General features: G+C 36.6%; 1 protein-coding gene across 1 annotated transcript in view; it reads left to right on the top strand.

The window, feature by feature from the left end:
• The first annotated feature begins 2,221 nt into the window (after positions 1-2,221).
• Positions 2,222-19,641, top strand: part of RIT2 (Ras like without CAAX 2) — a 280,748-nt gene continuing 263,328 nt past the window's right edge. The window contains exon 1 of the mRNA XM_058557031.1: positions 2,222-2,276. Within this exon, the coding sequence (XP_058413014.1) occupies positions 2,222-2,276 (55 nt within the window). The remainder of the gene's footprint in view (positions 2,277-19,641) is intronic.

Below are 19,641 nucleotides of genomic sequence, written 5' to 3'. Positions count from 1 at the left end.
TTGGTCTTTATCCTAATAGTCACTGACATATGAATGAATGACACGATTTTTTTTTAAATGATGATTCTGGTACCGTTGTGAAAGTTCTAATGAGAGGGAAAGAAAATAACTACAGAGAAATCAGTTTTGAGTCTATTGCAATAGAGATTTTTAAGAGAAATATAAGATTCTGAACTAGACTAATATCAGAAAGAATTGAGTCACATGTGACAGATGTTTTGGAACTGAAAATGAAAATTCATGGTGATCGGATGAAGGATATGAGAGAGGAAGTGTCCAAAGGCATCTTCAAGATTTTAGCACAAATAGTTGACTATCACAAGATGGATGTTGAGGCTCTTAATCACATTAATTGAAGAGGTGCATATCTCTTTGCTTTGAGTTGAGTGCAGTGGGAATTTTAGTTTGAAATTTTGTTTTAAATTTACTGAGTCTGAGCTATCTTTGAAATTAGTTGATTGACTAGCCAAGCCAATTTTTCATTATGAGGCCAGGCCTCTGACCTCTGTGCTCTACTTGAGAGTAAACCAGCCAGGGACTAAGAGATAGAGGAGATTGATATTTTAACACTCATAAAAACATTTCCCAAATTATCCTTGATATCCATTTAATAAACATGTTTGCTTTGGTTTGTTTACCTGAAATATTATAATTCCTAAGACTATCTGTAAGGAATGTTGATTTGCATTTCAAAAATTTGCCCTAAACTGTCAAGTTGAATAATACTTTCATATGGAGACTTCTTTTGTCAATGCAAAGACCAGAGGTAAATACTGTTCAAGTGTAAACAGAAATTCTCTTTCCCTGGGTCAGGTTCCATTTCTTTGCATTTCTCAGCAGGGTTAGGCTAATGCCTTGTACAGGTTTGTTGAATTTAACTGCCTTCCTTGCTCTGAACGTTTGCTGAAGTATGTACACACTTTGAAAGGGAGCTAGAGCCAGAAGTAAAGTGGAAACAACAAATTTTATTCAGGAACTATTGCAATAGGAGAAAAAAGACTTCAATATAGAACTGGATTCAATTCCAAATACATCAAGGAAAGGTGGGAATTTATAGGCCAGGAGTGGGGCCAGGCATTGATGGATGGAAAATTATTAAGAGGAGGCATCAAGAGTTGGGAGATTCTTGCTAAACAGACTTAGCTGGATTCTTGCTGGAAACAGAAGACCAGGGTGATCAGATATCAAGAGTGGGGATGAGGAATGTGATCTTATATTGAGAGTGATCAGATATCAAGGATAGGAGAATCTCACTAAACAGCCTTAGCAGGATTCTTGGAACAACTGAGCTATCCAGGCCTAGCAAGGACAGGGGCCAAGGTCAAGGCCTAGTTGAGAAGAGGACTCAGAGGAGCCTGACTAATGTTTGGTCAAGGAGAGAGTCTTTGTCTCTCTCTCTCTCTCTCTGATACACACACACACACACACACACACACACACACACACACACACACACACACGAATAAAAGGAAAAGACCTGTTATACACTGAATTTTTCCCCCTAGTTTGTTCCTTTACTTCAGGGCTCACGTCTCCTGATAATGGAAATTTATATGAGGAAACTCTATAGTAGAAACACTGCAAATGTTTTACAAAAGTATAGATTTGAAAAGAATGTGAGAATTTAGAGGAGATACCAAAAAAAAGTAATGAAAATTAATAAAAGGTTCTAAATAACATGGATTAGGCAAAATAAAAGTGACAATTTTAACTGTGGAAAGCTAAGGATAAAAACTCACATAATCATATACCTTTATTACTAATAGAGACCTCAGAGATTATCTCTTTATTTTAAAGACAAGGAAGTTAAGTCCCAGAGAATGACCAGGAGGATTTAGTGAAAAGATCTTACCAGCCAATACCAACTGTTTAACCAGAGCAAGCCAAGAAGGATCCTATAGGTAGTTGACATTCTCATTATGTCAAGACCCTCCTTATTTTTACTCCAATGCATTTTTTATTGAAATACACTTAAAATTTGGACATATGTATTCCAGAGAAGTATCTGGCATTGTTTTTCACTCTAGATACATTTTTTCCTTCTAGAACTTTCTCTTATTATCATCATTTTGTGGTTCATATTGCGTAATTAAATTAGTTACTCACAGAAATAAGTCAGTCACTAGAACGTATTAAAAAACTGATGAACTACGTTGGTGAATAACTTATTAATGAATTGGTGAATTTTTATTAAATTAAATTTCCTATTTTTTTTTCAGCAATGACAATGCAGTTTATTAGTCATCAGTTCCCTGATTATCATGACCCCACTATTGGTGAGTAAAAGCCTTTTTTCTCCTTTAGCCCAAATAAAGACACTCTAAATAAGTGATTTACAAATATTGCTGATGTCTATGGGGAAAGAGAAATATATTTTACACTGTGATTCAGTACACCCACACATAAATATATAATATGTAAGCTACCACAATAAAAGCTTCAAGAAATAATATTTGTCCTTACTTCTTGCCATACACTCTCATATTTTCCATTCTATTCTATTTCTTTCTAATAAATGATGGCTGGAATACCTTAAGTTGATTTTAAGATCCACTAATGGATAGTTACGTGCATTTGAAAATGTGCTCTGGATAATATAAATGATGCTGTTGTATGCTTATTTGGTCATTTGTTCACTTTACCATTCTCTGCATCTTCTGTTGCAGAATTGGTTAACCAGGTTCACGGTGCATTTGGAAAGGACTTTAGATATAGATATAATTTTGTTCACCATCTTCATCTTGTAGATGAACAAACTGAGACCCCAAGAGTCAAAGCATTGTTAGAGCCCCAATCCAGCCATGTTTCATTCTTCCTACTTAGTTTTCTTTCTACCATAATGCAATGCTGGATGATTGCACTTGGAAAGAAGTTTTCTTCCTTAGTCAAAACAGAAAAGATTTCTTTAAAACTGCTTTACTCATTTAAAGAGCTACTTTAAAGAAACAGTTGAAAATTCCCAAGCAGAGTCTGCCATAGCATTCCTTGTCTAAAAACACATTGGCAGTGAAAACACATCAAGCGTTATTTCATGGGAGAAGGAAATATATAGCTTCTGGACTCCTCATGGTTGCCTGCTTGCCTGGACTGTGAGCCTCTTTGACTACACCTCATCACATACCCTTTTTATTTCTTCAGTCTGAACATCTCCTACCCTCACTCCCAGTGGGTAAGATCCTCTAGTTCCTGTTTTGTTCATCAAACAGTTTTAATTCAAGGTCCTACTGTATACACAAAAAGTTATCCTACACATAATTCTCTTGTATCACTTCCTGCAAATCCTCCAGGATATTTGTTTGAATACTATTGCTAAAAGGAATAAAATGTATTTATTTTGTAATGCCCCAAAAGTCAGCAAGACCTCTTCACCAGTTGAACTGAATTAGTAATATTGAAGTGCAGGCAATTAGTATGTTGCTAATCAGGAAGGACTTCCTCAAAGTGTTGAGTTTTGTTTCAGAAGAGAAAACAATCACTTTGTAATTTTTTAGAATTAATTAGTTACAACTCTTGTTTGATAATCCTCTGAATCCGTTTTCTATATATCTTAATTCTGGAATGTTGGTAACTCTGCATAACCCAATATGAGTTACAAAAGAGGAGAAATTGCTAGGTCAAAGTTCTGAATCTTTTGCCTTGTCAGAAAATTCAACAGTATAATATATCACTTATGAGATCACAAATTCACTCTGTTGTTCATTATTTTCCACTATTTTTAAAGCTTTATATGTATTGGTGTTTCAAAAACCTACCATTTTCTTACCAGCCTCTCAAGTCTAACAGCTTGAATAGGGCAATACATGTGAGTAAATCATAAATGGCTCCTTCAAGAGGAAGAAATGAGAAGAATAGGATGATGACTCCTTCAGATATCCATGAGACACATCTATCATGTGAGATTAAGCTAACTGAACGTTCTGTACTAACAGCTGAAATCATACCTTTATCTGGCTATAAATAAAATAGCTTTAGAGGAAGAAGTTTGAAAACAGAGACACAGAGCACTTTATTACTTTCAATTTGATTTTCCCATCATTTCATTTATTGGCATCTCTAATGGGAATATTGGTTAACAATTTTCCATTGGTATCCTGCTGAGGAAGGTGCAAGTCCCAAATAATTTCCTTTTCACCTGCTCAAGCTACACAACTAAAACTCAGTCTGGTTACGTTAATGAACCCTCAAGAGGAAATTCGTATTAGTACATTTTGAAAATCATACAAATTAGAGAAGAATACACCTATCAAGGATACTTATTTCACAATTTATATAGGGAAAGAATATTTTTCAATCCCTGTTCAGATCTGTTTGTCATCCCATTGACCGAGGTTTTTGAATAGTTTTTCTCTGAAATCTTTGAAGGATTTGTATGGTTTTATTTTCTCCCTTGTATTCAATTTAGAATTATTTTTCTTTCAAATCTACATCAATTCTGAAAGTTTAGGTTCCCTTTATCACTGACAAGAATTAGAGATATTGTTTGATACCAATGTTCTTCCCAAAAGAGTAATTGCTCTCCTTATTAACTGGCAACATTTTCAAAGTCAGTAACCAAATGGATCTAGCATCTGCAAATCCACAGAAGCTGTCTATGAAACGGATATTGAAGGGTACTGATTCTATTCTTCCATGCACGAAGACCTCACTCAAAACTTAAAATAAGTTCCTTATAAAGGTGCCAAATATGGATATATTCAAGTTTTAACTTAATCTTTAAAATGGAGTATCTCTAAGCCTTAGATATTATAAATAAGGTTTAATTTTTCTGGAGTAAAATAATTATGGAAATAATAAGAAGAAACGTTTTGACCAAAGGCTTGACATCCATCCTTTCATACTAATAAACACGCATGCCATTTTTAATTAACAATAAATCATTAGAGGTAACCATTACATGAAATTCAATCAGCAAAAAATATTTAAGTGCCTACTATTTGCAAAGCAATCTGTTTGTCCTTTAGAAATAAAAAAATTAAAATACTACAGTTCAAGCCCTTGAGGGATTTTCAATTCAGGAAGAGGAATTAAGGCAAATACGTGAATATTTATAATATCTTTGAAACCAGTGATGACCGTAAGAAAGAAGCAAAGTGAGGGGCTGGCCTGCTGGTATAGTGGTTAAGTTCAGCACGCTCCGCTTCAGTGGACTGGGTTCACGGGTTTGGACCACTCATCAAGCCATGCTGTGGCAGTGACTCACATACAAAATAGAGGAAAATTGGCACAGATGTTAGCTCAGAGCCACTCTTCCTCAAGCAGATAGGGGAGGATTTGTGACAGATGTTAGCTCAGGGCCAATCTTCCTCACCAAGAAAACAAAAAAGAAAGAAAGAAGCGAAGTGCTAAGGGGTTTTGAAAGGATGGAGAGGCGATTCAGTGATCCTCCCTTAAGTGGCATTCACTGTGATTTAGGATCATAGCTTCCTATATGTTTTAAAAGCCAAGAAACTCCTGCATTCCATTCTAGGCTTCAAGATCCTTTGAGGAGACTTTTCAGAGAAGTCTGGACTCCTCAAAGACTTTTGAGAAAATGAGCTAGGATGGTTTGTTTTGCTATGTCCTTTTAATCTTATTATAACTTTCTTGAAATTAGAAATCTGATTGCATATAATTCTAATTTAATATGAATAGATATCAAGTTGTTGATTTTTTCTGTGGTAGAACATAGTGTCCCTTTCTCAAAATCAACAATATAAGGTTCTCATTTGTGGACTGTAGATTTAGTACAAACTCTTGTTTACTGGTTCCTTCATATGTTGAGAATCGTTTCTGTTCATGCTTATTTATAATCAAACGAAAGCAATCATGCAAGCATAGAAAACCAGCTCACTTCAATGGGCAGATTAATACAGAAGAAAACAAGAGAGAATCTCAAATAGCTTGCTCTGGATAAGACATTTGATACTGGATGGAAAATTCCGAACAGCGAAGGATTTGTGTTCCCTCTCACAGAACATCATAATTTTGATTAAATCATATATGCAATTGGTGATTATCTCTCATTGTCCTCAAAGACTGTTGTTTTGGCCTCCTTTCTCTACAAGCCTGTAAAAATTTATCATATATACGTATTTATCACTTATTATCTGCCAGGTGCCATGCTAAACATGGGATATATAGAGATAAAAACACAATCTGTGCCTCCAAAGCATTCCCAGTGGGTGGGGAAGATAAATAAGCACACAAGACCATGCAATGAGTTCATGAAATAGAAAAACATACGGTCCTGAAGAAGGCAATGTAGGGACATCTCACTTGACCTGAAGGGGCATGTAATACGTGTAGAGTAGATGCTCTCCGTATTGGGTTTTGGAGGATGAATAGGAGCTAGCCAGGTAAAGAGGAAGGAAGAATAGATATTACCAGAACAAAAAGTATAAGCACCCAAGCAAGACAGCACAAGAGTGACTGACATGGGGCATCTGGGAGACCAGAAGTTGTAAGGATGTAATAAATGACATAATCTGCAGGGTAGCAAGAAAGAAGTAAAAATATTGTCAGGGATCAGATCTTTAAAGATCATGTAGGACTGGCTAAGGATTTAGATATCTACAGTTTTGTACTATTCTCTGAGATAAAAATGACTATACTGTCAGCCTGCTTAATTTTTGCACTTAGATAGCTGCAAAGCAGACAAAAGTCAACACGCCCAACTTTAACTAATAACGGATTATCCCCAGTAGACTGTTGCTTCCTTCAGGATTCTTCATCCTGGTAAAAGCCCTTCATCTACCAGAACCTCATGCACAAATCCAAGAGGAATTCTTAATCCCTGTTTCATCTTCTCTTACCTTAAGTCATCCACTAAACTCTTCTTCGTTCTTCTAAAAATGTCTTGAACCTGTTCCCATCTCTCCATAACCTCTGATGCCTTCTTATTCTGAGCAACCCTCATCATCAATTTGGACTAGCTCTTCCGATTGGTTTTAACAGAGAAGCTAGAAATATCTTTAAAAATACAAATATGGCCTGCTTAACAGCTCCCAACATTGTCAATTGTGTTTAAGATGCAGAATAAAATACGAAGCATAAAGTAAAGAATCTTGTGGTCTCGCTACTGTTGCTTACATGCTTGCCACCATCCAACCTCTTTTTGGGTTTTAACCACATCCCCCTTCTTTTAGATTCACAAACTAGCCAAGATCCTTTTTGCTTTAGGACATTAATGTACATATTTTAACTGTGAATGCTCTTTAATTCTCCATCCTACATTTTCGTCTGGTCAAGTTTCAGCTTAAATATTGCTTCCTCAAGAAAGCCCCCTTTACCTACCCAAAATAAAATAAGTCCTTCTTTCATGCATTCTTTCAGAACCTTGAATGTTTACTTCATATCATTTATCTTTAAGTAATTAAATAATTTCTTAGTTAATTACCTATTTAATTAAAGTGTTCTAAGAGTAAGAACCTGCAATATGTTATTCACTAGTGTGTCCCCAGACCTTAGTAGAATTCCAGGCATATAGTAGATGCTCAATAAATATTTGTTGAATGAAAAAATACATTTCTAGGAAAGCATTAGTCATTTTTAGATTTTGCTATGGTTAACTTTAGAGTCCTAAGGAGCAATTAAACTATTAATTAATCAAAGGTGTGCTAATGTTCTTTAGTAGAAATTCTTTATGTGTATATATATATATTTTGTTTTTTCTTTTTAATTGCAGTAACAATGGTTTATAACATTGTGTAAATTTCAGGTGTATGTCATTATACATCTATTTCATAGATTACACAGATTACATCATGTTCACCACCCAAATACTAATTACAATCCATCACCACACACATGTGCCTAATCATCCCTTTTGCCCTCCTCCCTCCCCCCTTCCCCTCTGGTAGCCACCAATCCAATCTCTGTCTCTATGTGTTTGTTTGTTGTTGTTTTTATCTTCTACTTATGAGGGAGATCATACAGTATTTGACTTTATCCTTCTTACTTATTTTGCTTAACCTAAAACACTCAATGTCCATCCACTTTGTCACAAATGGCTGGATTTCATCGTTTCTTATGGCTGAGTAGTATTCCGTTGTGTACATATACCACATCTTCTTCATCCATCTGTCCCTCGATGGGCACTTCGGTTGCTTCCAAGTCTTAGCTATTGTGAATAATGCTGCAATGAACATAAGGGTGCATGTATCTTTATGCACTGGTGTTTTCATGTTCTTTGGACAAATACCCAGCAGTGGAGTACCTGGATCATAAGGTAGTTCTATCCTTAATTTTTTGAGGAATCTCCATACTGTTTTCCATAGTGGCTGCACCAGTTTGCACTCCCAGCAGCAGTGTATGAGAGTTCCTTTCTCTCCACATCCTCTCCAACACTTGTCTCCTGTCTTGTTAATTACAGCCATCCTGATGAGAGTGAGGTGATATCTCATTGTAGTTTTGATTTGCATTTCCATATGTATATTAATGGCTATTTGTTAACCTAAAATGGTTACCAGAAGAAAATTTCTTTGAAAAGTTAAAAGCCTTATGCTAATGTCAATTATTATTTCTTCTGCTTTCTCTTCTTACTCTTTTTCCTCTTCTGCTTCTTCTCCTCCATTCAATATTAATTCATTAACAAATATTTGTTGGGCAGCTATGATGTCCCAGGCATTGTTCAAGGCACAGGAATCAATGGTGCACAAATGTAGGCAGAAATGCATTCCAAATTGAGCTTCCCTGCCTAATTTTATTTCATCATCTCTAAGAGCTGATCCTTTCTCTTTATCTGGAATTGTCTTTTTTTTTTCACATTGTATTAGGATGACTTGAGGTCATTATATAAGTACAGCACACAATTTGATTAGAGTAAAGTGGCCTTAAGGACCTATCCAAATGTTTCTTTGAGTTGTTTTTCCTGCTGAAAGAAAACAGCCTTAACAACCCAGGAATCAGTTATCACTTTATTAATATACCTGCTCATACATTTATTCAGTACTCACAGTGCCCAGAAATTCACATGACCAGCAAATTTTCAGCTGTACCTACATATCCTATTTCCAAGGAACACATACTCCTGTAATTGACTCGGCTGTGAATGCTTTTCTTATTTTAGTGTTTTAGAACTCCAATTTCACTTACAAGCCATGAATACTGCATAATACACTCATCTGAAAGATTTATATTCTTCCTGAGCAATTGGTAAGGACTGTAACAAGCTCTATAGGAAAAGAATAAAATGTCATATGTAGAGTTAAGTCTTCCTGAATGCTTTAGGAAGCTTGAAAAAACAAGGACCTCACATAAGTGGTGAAGTACATCAACATTATGGACAGGTCATCTGTGGACAGCACCATGTCCAATGACCATTATTGCACCACAATGCATGAGCATGAAAAATATCAATGTGATTAGACCAGTGCAGGACAAATGTACCACATTAAGTACACATTTCTCAGTATCTCTGGTGGAATACAAAGTTCCTAAGCTAAGGATTTTAGTGAAATAGTGTGTTTGAATCACACTGAAATGGCCTGCTCAGTGTCTAAAATGTGCGCTAGTAGAGCCACTTCTTTGTGCCACTAGAAAATGTAAATGCTCGGGGGAGAGGTAATTCCTAGAGCCATTAGGAGTCATTTATACATTAGCATAGATTAATGTATCCAATTATTCTCGTGAGCAAGCCGCAAAACTGTGGTCTACAGAGAAGCACTGAAGGGACAACATGAGATTTGGAGAAGGGAGGGTATTATTATCAGGTGGAATAAATGCTACAGTATAATTCTTGAAGGAAATAAAGGCTTATGAACTGATTGAAGATTTATATTTATTAGTGACTCTTGAATGCCGAACGCAGTAGAATAGAAAGGAAATTAGTATGAAATCAGATTGAAAATTGAATTCTGCCTTCAGACTGGCCCCTGATTTTATTTCCAGAGTCATTCCATAACACCCTCTTGTTTGCTGTGCTCCAGCCACGCTAGTTTTCTCTTAGTTTCTTAAGGATGACAAGCAAGCTCCTCCTTGCCTTTCAGCTTTTGCAAATGTGCTATATAGTCTATCTTGAACACCTTCCCTCTGCTTTTCACATAGCAAGTTCCTTTTCATCTTGTAGGTCCCAGCTTGCATATCACCTCCTCAGAGAGGTCTTCTAAATTAACTGCTCAACACATAAACACACACACATGCATGTTCATGTGTAACATACATGTTTTATTCTCAACATCAACACATGGTTTGTTCCCTTAATGATATTTATCAAATTTTGCATTAAAAATTGTGTTATTTTTTTGTCTGTCTCCCCATGTAGGATGCAGGCTCCATGATGGTAGGGATCGTGTCTGCCTTATTCATTGTATTTCACATAGGAGCTAACACAATGTGTGGTTTACAAGGGATGCTCAAAATGCCTGTTGAATAAAAGAATGTATGAATGACTTTGGTGTCCTCTTTTTCCCTCTTACCTAAATTATATTCTATGATCAAAGAATTTCAGATTCCTTAGTTTTGTTTAATATAGTAAGCTAAGCACCACCCAGGTTAAGCCCAAACCTTTGCCTGTTCTGAAATTGCAGTGGTTCAGCTGAACATGACCATGCAGCTTGGTCTCACTTTAAATTATTACTATGGATCCCAAATGGGCTTTGAATGATGCCTGGCAAACACGTTTAAATCATAGTCTACTCGCTCTCTCACTCTTCTAAAACCAGCAACTTCTCCCATCTTCACACTCTCCTTAAGGATCTTGCTTGTTACTTTGCTGAGAAGAACTAAAGCAATCAGAAGAAAAATTTCCAAAGACTCCCATCCAGAAGATACTTCCAAAGCTACTCACCACTCTGCAGCCATACTTGATCTTCCTACTAATTTTATTACTTAGATGAACCATCCATGTTCCTATATAATCCAATACCACACTTTCTATTCAGTAGATCCCAGCCCCCTCTCCTGCTCAAGAATCTTGCTCAAACAAATTTTCTCCTTTATGAAGCATTTCCCATCATCATAAAAACATGCTGTTAGTTCTTGCATCCTAAAAATAAAACGAAACAAATTTAAAAAATCCTTTTTTGATCCTACTTCCTCCATCAATTCCTGCCCCATTTTCCACTGTCTTTGCTGTAAGACTCCTCAAAGAGTTGTTTGTACTAACAATTCTAATTCCACTTCTTCTTTCTTCAATCAACTCAAGCCAGGTTTTCAGTCCCATCACTCCACCAAAATCACTTTTATCAAGTTCACCTTGACTCTGTGGCTGCTAATCCAATGGTCAATTTTCATTCCATTCATTTTGATCTACCAGCAGCATTTGGTATGGTCTACCACTCTCAGATTTCATCTAATTTTTCACTTGGCATCCAGGATGCCATACTCCTGGTTTTCCTCTAACCTCTGTAACAGCTTCTTTGATTCCTGGCCTGGCTCTTCCTCTGCTGGATGCTGAAGTGCCCCTAAGACTCAGTGCTTAGCCTCTTATTGTCTCCATCCACATTCCCTCCCTTGGTGATTCCCTTCAGTGTCATATCCTTGGGTGTCATTTATAAGCTACAACTCCAAAACGTGTATCTCCATCTCACATTTCTCTCCTGAATTCCAGACTTGTATGTCTAACTTTCTACTCAACTTCTCCATTTGGATGTCTAATATATATGCTAAATTATCCTGCCCAAAATTGATTTCTGGTTCTTTCCACAGAAAAACTTTTCCATCTATAGCCTTTCTTATCTCAATGGCAATCCCATCCTTCCAGGTGCTCATGCCTAAAACTTTTCAATCTTCCTTGATTCCTCTCTTTTCCCATACAACATGCCCTCAGGAAATCCTGTTGGCTTTCCTCTCAAAATATATCCAAAATCCACTTATTTATCACTACTTCTACTGCTACCATCTTGACATGAGCCAGCAGAATCTCCAGGCTGGATTACTACTCTAGCTCCTAAGAGGTCTTCTGCTTTTACTCTTGCCCGACTCTCCACTGTATTTTCAGAACAGCAGACAGAGTGATCTTTAAAAAAAAATATTCTAGATTATGTATCTCTGTTCAAAACCCTCCAGTAATTCCCTATTTCACTCAAAGTAAAGCTAACATACTGACAAAGGCCTATAAAGTCCTCCAGAATGACACACCTTGCCCCTCTGACTTTATTTCTTACCATTCTCTCTCATTCAATTGATTTCAGCCAGACTAACCTCTTCGCTGCTTCTGGAACATGTAAAATAATTTCTCATCCTGGCTTCTCTTCACTTGATATTTCCTTTCCTGGAACACTCTTTCCCCAGATACTCACAGAGCTAACCTCACTACCTTCTTCACGTCTTTCCTTTGGGTTCAAATGCCTCTTCTCAGTCAGGCTTATTCTGACCACCACTAGAACTCCTGAAAACCCTCACTCACTTCTATTTTCCTCATAGCATATATTCCCTTCTTACGTACCATATAGTTACATCTGTCTTCCTTAGCTAGAACATAAACTCTGTTTTGGTCACTGAAGTCTCCCAAGAATCTAGATCAGTACCTGCTTCACAGCAGATGATCAATAAATTGGATGAGTGAATGTCTAAAGAACTTACTGGCCCTTCAACCTTGAATAAATTAGCATATATTGCTGATCTTTCCTCATCTATAAAAATGAGGTGATGACACTATTTCTCATTATTGTTCTGCGAGATAATATAGATGTAACTGCTTCACACTCTGCTCAAGACAAAATGAATATTATGACTTCTTCAATAGGAATCAGTTGAACTGGAAGATAAAAATGGTAACAAGGAAAGCTGTCGGGAAAAGACCACCTAGATTTTGCGCTGCCTTTTGAAGGCCCGGAGAATCCATCCAGCGAGGATGGCAAAATAAGCAGAATGACACTTAACTTACAATGATGTTACTGTCACTGCAACTGGAATTACTCAAAGCACTTATAATTATGATCATTTTTCCTGTGGCCAAACTACATAAAGGAGAACAAATCATAATTACAAATCCCTGATTCAATTTACTATATTAAGTATCGATCAAAAAACTGGATATGAGTAGCATGTCATCTCCATGACGGCTGTTTTACATGGAAATATAAAAGTTGCCTGTTAGGCATTGAATCAGTCCAAAGGGAGTTAATAGAATTGAAAGTTTAAGGATATCAGGTTAAGAATGTGGGACACAAGCATCAAGACTGTACTGGTCTTGCACTGAAGGCTTCTTAGCTTCAAAGATCTATACTTAGATCATTCCTGGAAATAATCAAAATAATATTTGCTGTTTTCTCAGCATTCGTGATAAACCCATCCTCTTCCGAATGAGATATCCATTTATATATGCTAACATCATCTCATTTCTGCTGAGTTCTGTGGGTTAGTAGTAATTCCAACTCTTTCAGGTCGCTTTGCCTATCAATATTCTGGCTCATGTCCGTTCATTCTTTGATAAATAATTAATAAGCACCTAATGTGTGCTGAGAACTTTTCTTGGAGCTGGGCTACTGTCATGGACAAAACAAAGCCTCTGCCCTCACGAAGATTACATTTCAGTGGAGGAGACAGGTATTGCAAACTTACCAATAAATATATAATGTCAGGAGGTCTATTTGAGGACACGTGTCACCTGAGTTTAATCATATCACTTCCACGTATAGTCAAGTTCTCACTAGCTCATTTGATGTGGCTTCCAGAAATATTCCTACCTCTTTAAGAAAAAAAAAATAGGTAAAATTTTGAATATAAAATTTGGAATAGTGCTTCACAAGGGACCCCTGCAAGGGAGCAGTCCTAAAGCTTCAGCTCCATTAGTGTCAATCAATTGGCTTCTGGGTGTCCTGTGCCTCTTTCCCAACCACTCGTGATATTAAGGACAGCGTGAGAGAAAGGGAGTCAGAGTGAAAGGAAACAGCGGTCTGAACCAAGTGCAGTTACTTTACCAAATTTTACAAAACTATTTGACCTTGTGCTCACATTGCTAGGGCACCTTCCAACCAAAGCTTCAAGAGGTAAAAAAAAAAGAAGAAAGTTTACATCAGCACAGACGTAGTAACACTGTGGTTCTGGCCTATACTGTACTGTTCTACTCTTGCAATGTGCACGTGTGTGTGTATGTAAGGTTGCAAAAAGAATGATCTTGCTACAGTCACACAAATTAATGTGATTATTGATTCATTGTAAGTAACACAAACCCTATACAACTAAAGGCCAGTCCTACCACCTCACAGATGGAACTCTAATGGATCTGGCCTTAAATACCATGTGATTCCCAGATGTGTGACCCAGGGACGTTGCCTACATTCTTACATCTGATTTATTGGACTTTGTTTCTTCACCTGAAAAATAGAAATGATAATTGTCCCTACCATATAAGGCTACTATGAGGATTAGTTGAGATAATAGATGTGAAGTGTTTAGCATAGAACCAAGCATACTGTAATAATCTCACAAATCTGAGTACTGTTAGTACTTAAATAAATAAATCTTAGTACTAAGTACTGCTGTTGGAGGAGGTCATTAAGAGGACATGACCCCGGTTGGTCCAGGAGCTGGACCCTGGTAATTGGAGGCTCCTCACTCCTCCCTTGTCCTTGGAATGTACATTCTGTCCACCATTCCCACAGTGGGAACCATTTTCCAGGATGCAGCCTTGGGAGAGCAGTGCGTTGTTGAGACCATCTGGACAGTATACATGACTGAACCCGGTTAAAGTCCCTGTATAAACTTTTAAGATTCTGGTGGGATGGTGCTAAGATCTACTCATCTTGCAGCCGCCCAAGACAAGCCTCATATGTAAGTTCTCCTGCTAATAAAAACTACCACCTACAAATCTGGAATGATCTGCCTCTTTCTTCCCTCTCTCCTTGCCCTCCACGTATGACGGCTAATGTGCAAACCAACAATTGGTGAGGCGGGAGGCCAAAGAAATGAATCTTGGGAAAGAGGTATCTGAGGGGTAAATCCTGAGCTGGCCTCTATGTGGGGAGGGGTGGCGCATATGTTAGATAGTGACTAACTATATACCCCAAACTTCTAGGAGAGAAAACTTGCATTCTTTCTCTGTTCCTTGAAGATGTAAATCTTATCACATCTTTGAAATGTGAACTCACTAGGAGAGAACTAAAACACTGCCTGCAATAACCTGAGATGATGAAAAAAAATAGAGAAAAGAGGCTTTTTAAAATACAGACTGCTTATAGAAGCTCCCTTGCCCAAAATCTAGTCCACAACTGCTAAATTATGTAATAACAAGAATGTTTCTAGAATTATGCTTTTAATAGAGTTTTGAGATAGTACCATAACCATGGAAACTTTCAATTAACCATCTGTGATCTTGACTATAATCACTAGCTGATTAAAATTATCTGTGGTCAATCTAAACAACTAGAGACATGCCCCAACTGTGTCATTTCACATAGATATAGATGGCCTTGGGGAAAATAGTGTGCCTGCAACAGAAACACTTCTCAACATTTCTTTTGCTTATTCAGTGATCATAAGTGAGCACTTAGTATGAAGTCAAATGACTTGTCTTTTTTCAGTAGTTTATTTTTAAAGACATCTTTAGTATTCTATTGGCTCCTAATGAGCACATTTACATAAACAATTAGAGTGAGAAAAAATATTCATACTGGTATGACCTAAAAATTGGCTGATTGCTTATGAATGCAACTTGTGATATAAAAATTATTTTAAGCGTATCTTAAAAGAGCTAACAAAATTTACATTTATCTTTCCCAATTCAGGCAATTAAAAAAAATGGAAAATATTCTACTTATGGAAACATTTAAAACTATAACATACCTCTTGGTATTTTCAATCTTTTAGTGTTTTTTAGATCCATTTACCCAGTGTCACATGTTTAGAAATTTGTAGAACTAGAATCCAAATCCATATTTGTTTGACCACAAAGTCAGAGCTTTGAACTATTGCCTCCTAATTTATGGCCTCTTCAAAGGGAATTTTCAAAGGCTTCTTTATTAGCCATGGCTGATTCTACCTAAGTCTTTTAATTTAACTAGCATAATTTTAACTACTATGTTGAAGTGATTCCTGGAGAATAAAGAGGTCAACATTTTGACATTTCACATCAAAGTTGTCCATATCAGCATGTATTTACTCAGCACGAAATGAGGACATGGAAAGAGACATTTAAAAACATTTGGTTAGTCTGAGTCAGATAAATGATCAAATTGAACATGTGATACATATGTCCATGTTCTACAATTTGCTTTCTTTGATTAAAGACGGTTCCACAGTGTGTATTCTCAGTAGGACAAAGATAGATATTACTCTTTAACATGGAATGTTTCCTGGACTCAGCAATTTAAGCTGGTGTGCATATGATTTATCTAGGGAAGACAAAACCAAATCTTTTTATAACTTTGTATTACAGTATATTCCATGCATATAGAAACTGTACGATGGAAAGGGAATAGATTAGATGTCAGACACACAGAGTCCGAATTAGTCATGTCATCTTCCACAAGTCATTGATCCAAATGAGCCTTTGTTTTCTTATCTGTGTAATAATGCCTGCCGTGTTTTTCTTAAAAACAAAAACAAAACTTTTGAAGCTAAAATTAGTTATGTGGAAAATCAATCTGAAAACTCTCAGGCAGCACACCAACGTGAGCAACTATTTTTATATTAGAAGACAGTTTTTTTTAATCTACCTATTTTTATTAGTCATGTGAAATGACAGTAATCAAATTTTCCAGACATGCATTATCTATGAAGGTCATAGATATTTGCCAAGTGATTTGGGGTTAGAATCGTGCCCTACATAAGAAAAGTTGATTCATCTTCATGCTTACTTGGCTATCTGAATATTTTATATATTAAATAAAAATACCCTTACTCTGTTTTGTTATTTTGTGGTGAAGATTAGCCCTGAGCTAACTTCTGTTGCCAATCCTTCTCTTTTTGCTGAGGAAGATTGGCCCTGGGCTAACATCCATGCCCATCTTCCTCTACCTCATATGTGGGATGCCTGCCACAGCCTGGCTCGATAAGCTATGTGTAGGTCCACAACCGGGATCCGAACCCGCAAACCCCTGGCCACCGAAGCAGAGCGTAACCACTACGCCACTGGGCAGGCCCCACTCTCACTCTGTTTTTATTTAGAAGCTGGGTAGTAACATTTTTAAAAAGCATTATTCCTTTTTCTAAGGTCCTATATGTTATGCATTTAGGAATAGTCAAATCTCCATTAATCAGAACCAAGTTAACTCATTGAAAGCTTCTCAGTGGTAGACATATGGGGCCACAGTAGACTGTAAGAAAGGCCAGAGCTACAATTATCAGCATGCGGTTGGTGCCGTTACCTTAAATTTCCATACGTTGTCATGTTTCACTACATGCTTTCTGCCATTTATACTAATTTTTCAAGTTGTGTGTTTCCACTGAGCTACTCCTTTATTCTCTCTTCATTATCACCCTTTTAAAGAGTTGCCTATACCAGCTGTTTCCATTTTCTAAACCCCTACTCACTCTTCAAGCTTCTCTAAACTGACTTCCACAACTAATAATCAACTGAAGAAACACTAAGTCATCTCAATGCTCTAAATCCAAAGGACATTTGTTAGTCCTCATTTTACTTAGCTTCTAACCAATATTGTTAATTATGCCCTTTGGGGAAAAGACATTATCTTCCATTATTTTCTTCAATGTCATAATCTCCTGGTTTGGTACTTATTTTCAGGCAGTCCTCTGCTGCTTTTGAAAACTCATCTTCCTATGTCTGGCTGTTATATCTAGACATTCCTCAAGGCTTAATCTTAGACTCTCTTCTCACTCTTGGCTCCTTCCCCAGACAATATTACCTATTACTGGGGTGTTAATTGCCATCAACATGCTTATATGCCCAAATTTATATACCCTATATATACGAAAAGAATTATGTCAGATTTCTTTTCTGACATCTAGACCTATACATCCAACTGCTTACTTGACCTTTCCGTTTGGGTGTCCTAATGTATCTCAAATTTGACCATTTCAGATTAAACTCATGATCTGACCTGTATCAAAACTGCTCCTCTTGCAGTATTCTCTGTGTCTGTGAGTGACACTATTATCCATCTAGTAATTCAAGCTCCAAAAGTGGGAGTCATCCTTGACCCCTCTTACTCACTCTTCATAGCCATACTATCATTGACCTACTGATTCTAACTCCTAAATATCTTTCAAATACATTTTCACTATCATAACTGCTACAGCATCTCTTTCTTGAGTTACTGCAATAGCTTTCTCACTGAGGTCACTGTATCCACACCACCCCTGCTCCGTCCATTCTTTATCCCTACTCCACAGCTAAAATAATAGCTAAAAATATAAATTGTGATTATATAATAGCACACATCTATATTATCTTGTAAAAAATTAAAATATTACATCTTCCTTTAACCATCCACTTGCAATATCCTGACTCCAGAGATAATGACTAGTATTGGTTAGGAAAATGTACTTTGCCTTCACATAATTTCATAGTAGGAGAAAAGATATAATCTTGCTTTTTATGTCTTTTTAAATGGTAAACGGTATTGGATCATGTGCAACATTCTATAACTTGTATTTTTAAGCAAAAAATATGTCTTTGAGAACTGGTCATGTCAGTACCTAGAGGACTATGTCAGTAAATAGAAAACTTGACAGGTCAGTACATAAAGAGTACATTAACTAACATATAGCATTTCATACTATATCATAGTTATTTTGATATACAATTGTAAACAAATTATAGCCATTTCTAAGTGATGGATTAATTTTTAAATTTTCTATTACATTTTTTTAAATAAAATTTTAATTAAGTTTTTAGTAAGAATTAATTAATTTTTAGCCATTTCCTAAGGACGGACACCATATTTATTTATAGTTTTTCTCTTATATAAAATAATACTAGAATAACATTCATCTTGGGCACATATGTGAGTGTTTCTTTTCTTTTCTTTTTTTTTTTTGTGAGGAAGATTGGCCCTGAGCTAACATCTGCCAATCCTCCTCTTTTTGCTGAGGAAGACTGGCCCTGGGCTAACATTCATGCCCATCTTCCTCTACTTTACATGGGACGCCGCCACAGCATGGCTTAACAAACAGTGCGTCTGTGCGCGCCCGGGATCCGAACCGGTGAACCCCGGGCCGCCGCAGTAGAGCACGGGCGCTTAACGGCTTGCGCCTCTGGGCCGGCCCCCGTATGTGAGTGTTTCTATAGGCTACATACTGATAAATGGAATTACTAGGTCATAGAGCATAAATATTACATTTTACTAAAAATTACAAAATTACCCTCTGAGCAGTCACACTAAATTCCATGAGAGTGTATGATAGTTCTCAATTTTTATAGCTTGACCAACACTTAATATTCACACTTTTTTCATTATTTTGCCAAATGAATGAAACATTTCATATATATCATATATAAAATGTATATCATATATTTTTTTGGTTATTTTAAACTTTTTTGAATATTAAATATACAGAGAAAAGCACTGCTGACTGATCACATAGTAGCCACTCATATATGCAGTTACAGCAGTGTCACTGTCAGTATCTCAGAAGCAACACTCGTGCCACCGTGAACCGTATTCTCTATAACCCTAAGGTGTTCTTGCGTTTCTTAACAGTTTTAAAACTAAGCAAGCATCCCTACACATTTGGCTTAGTTTTAACCACTTTGTAATACTTATACAAATAGAACTGTCCAGTCTATATTCTGCATCTAGCCCCTTACACTCAACGTTA

Source organism: Diceros bicornis, chromosome 16, assembly GCF_020826845.1.
Source record: "Diceros bicornis minor isolate mBicDic1 chromosome 16, mDicBic1.mat.cur, whole genome shotgun sequence".
NCBI lineage: Eukaryota > Metazoa > Chordata > Mammalia > Perissodactyla > Rhinocerotidae > Diceros > Diceros bicornis.
Note: the sequence above shows the minus strand (reverse complement) of the source record. Positions and strands in the feature narration are given on the sequence as shown.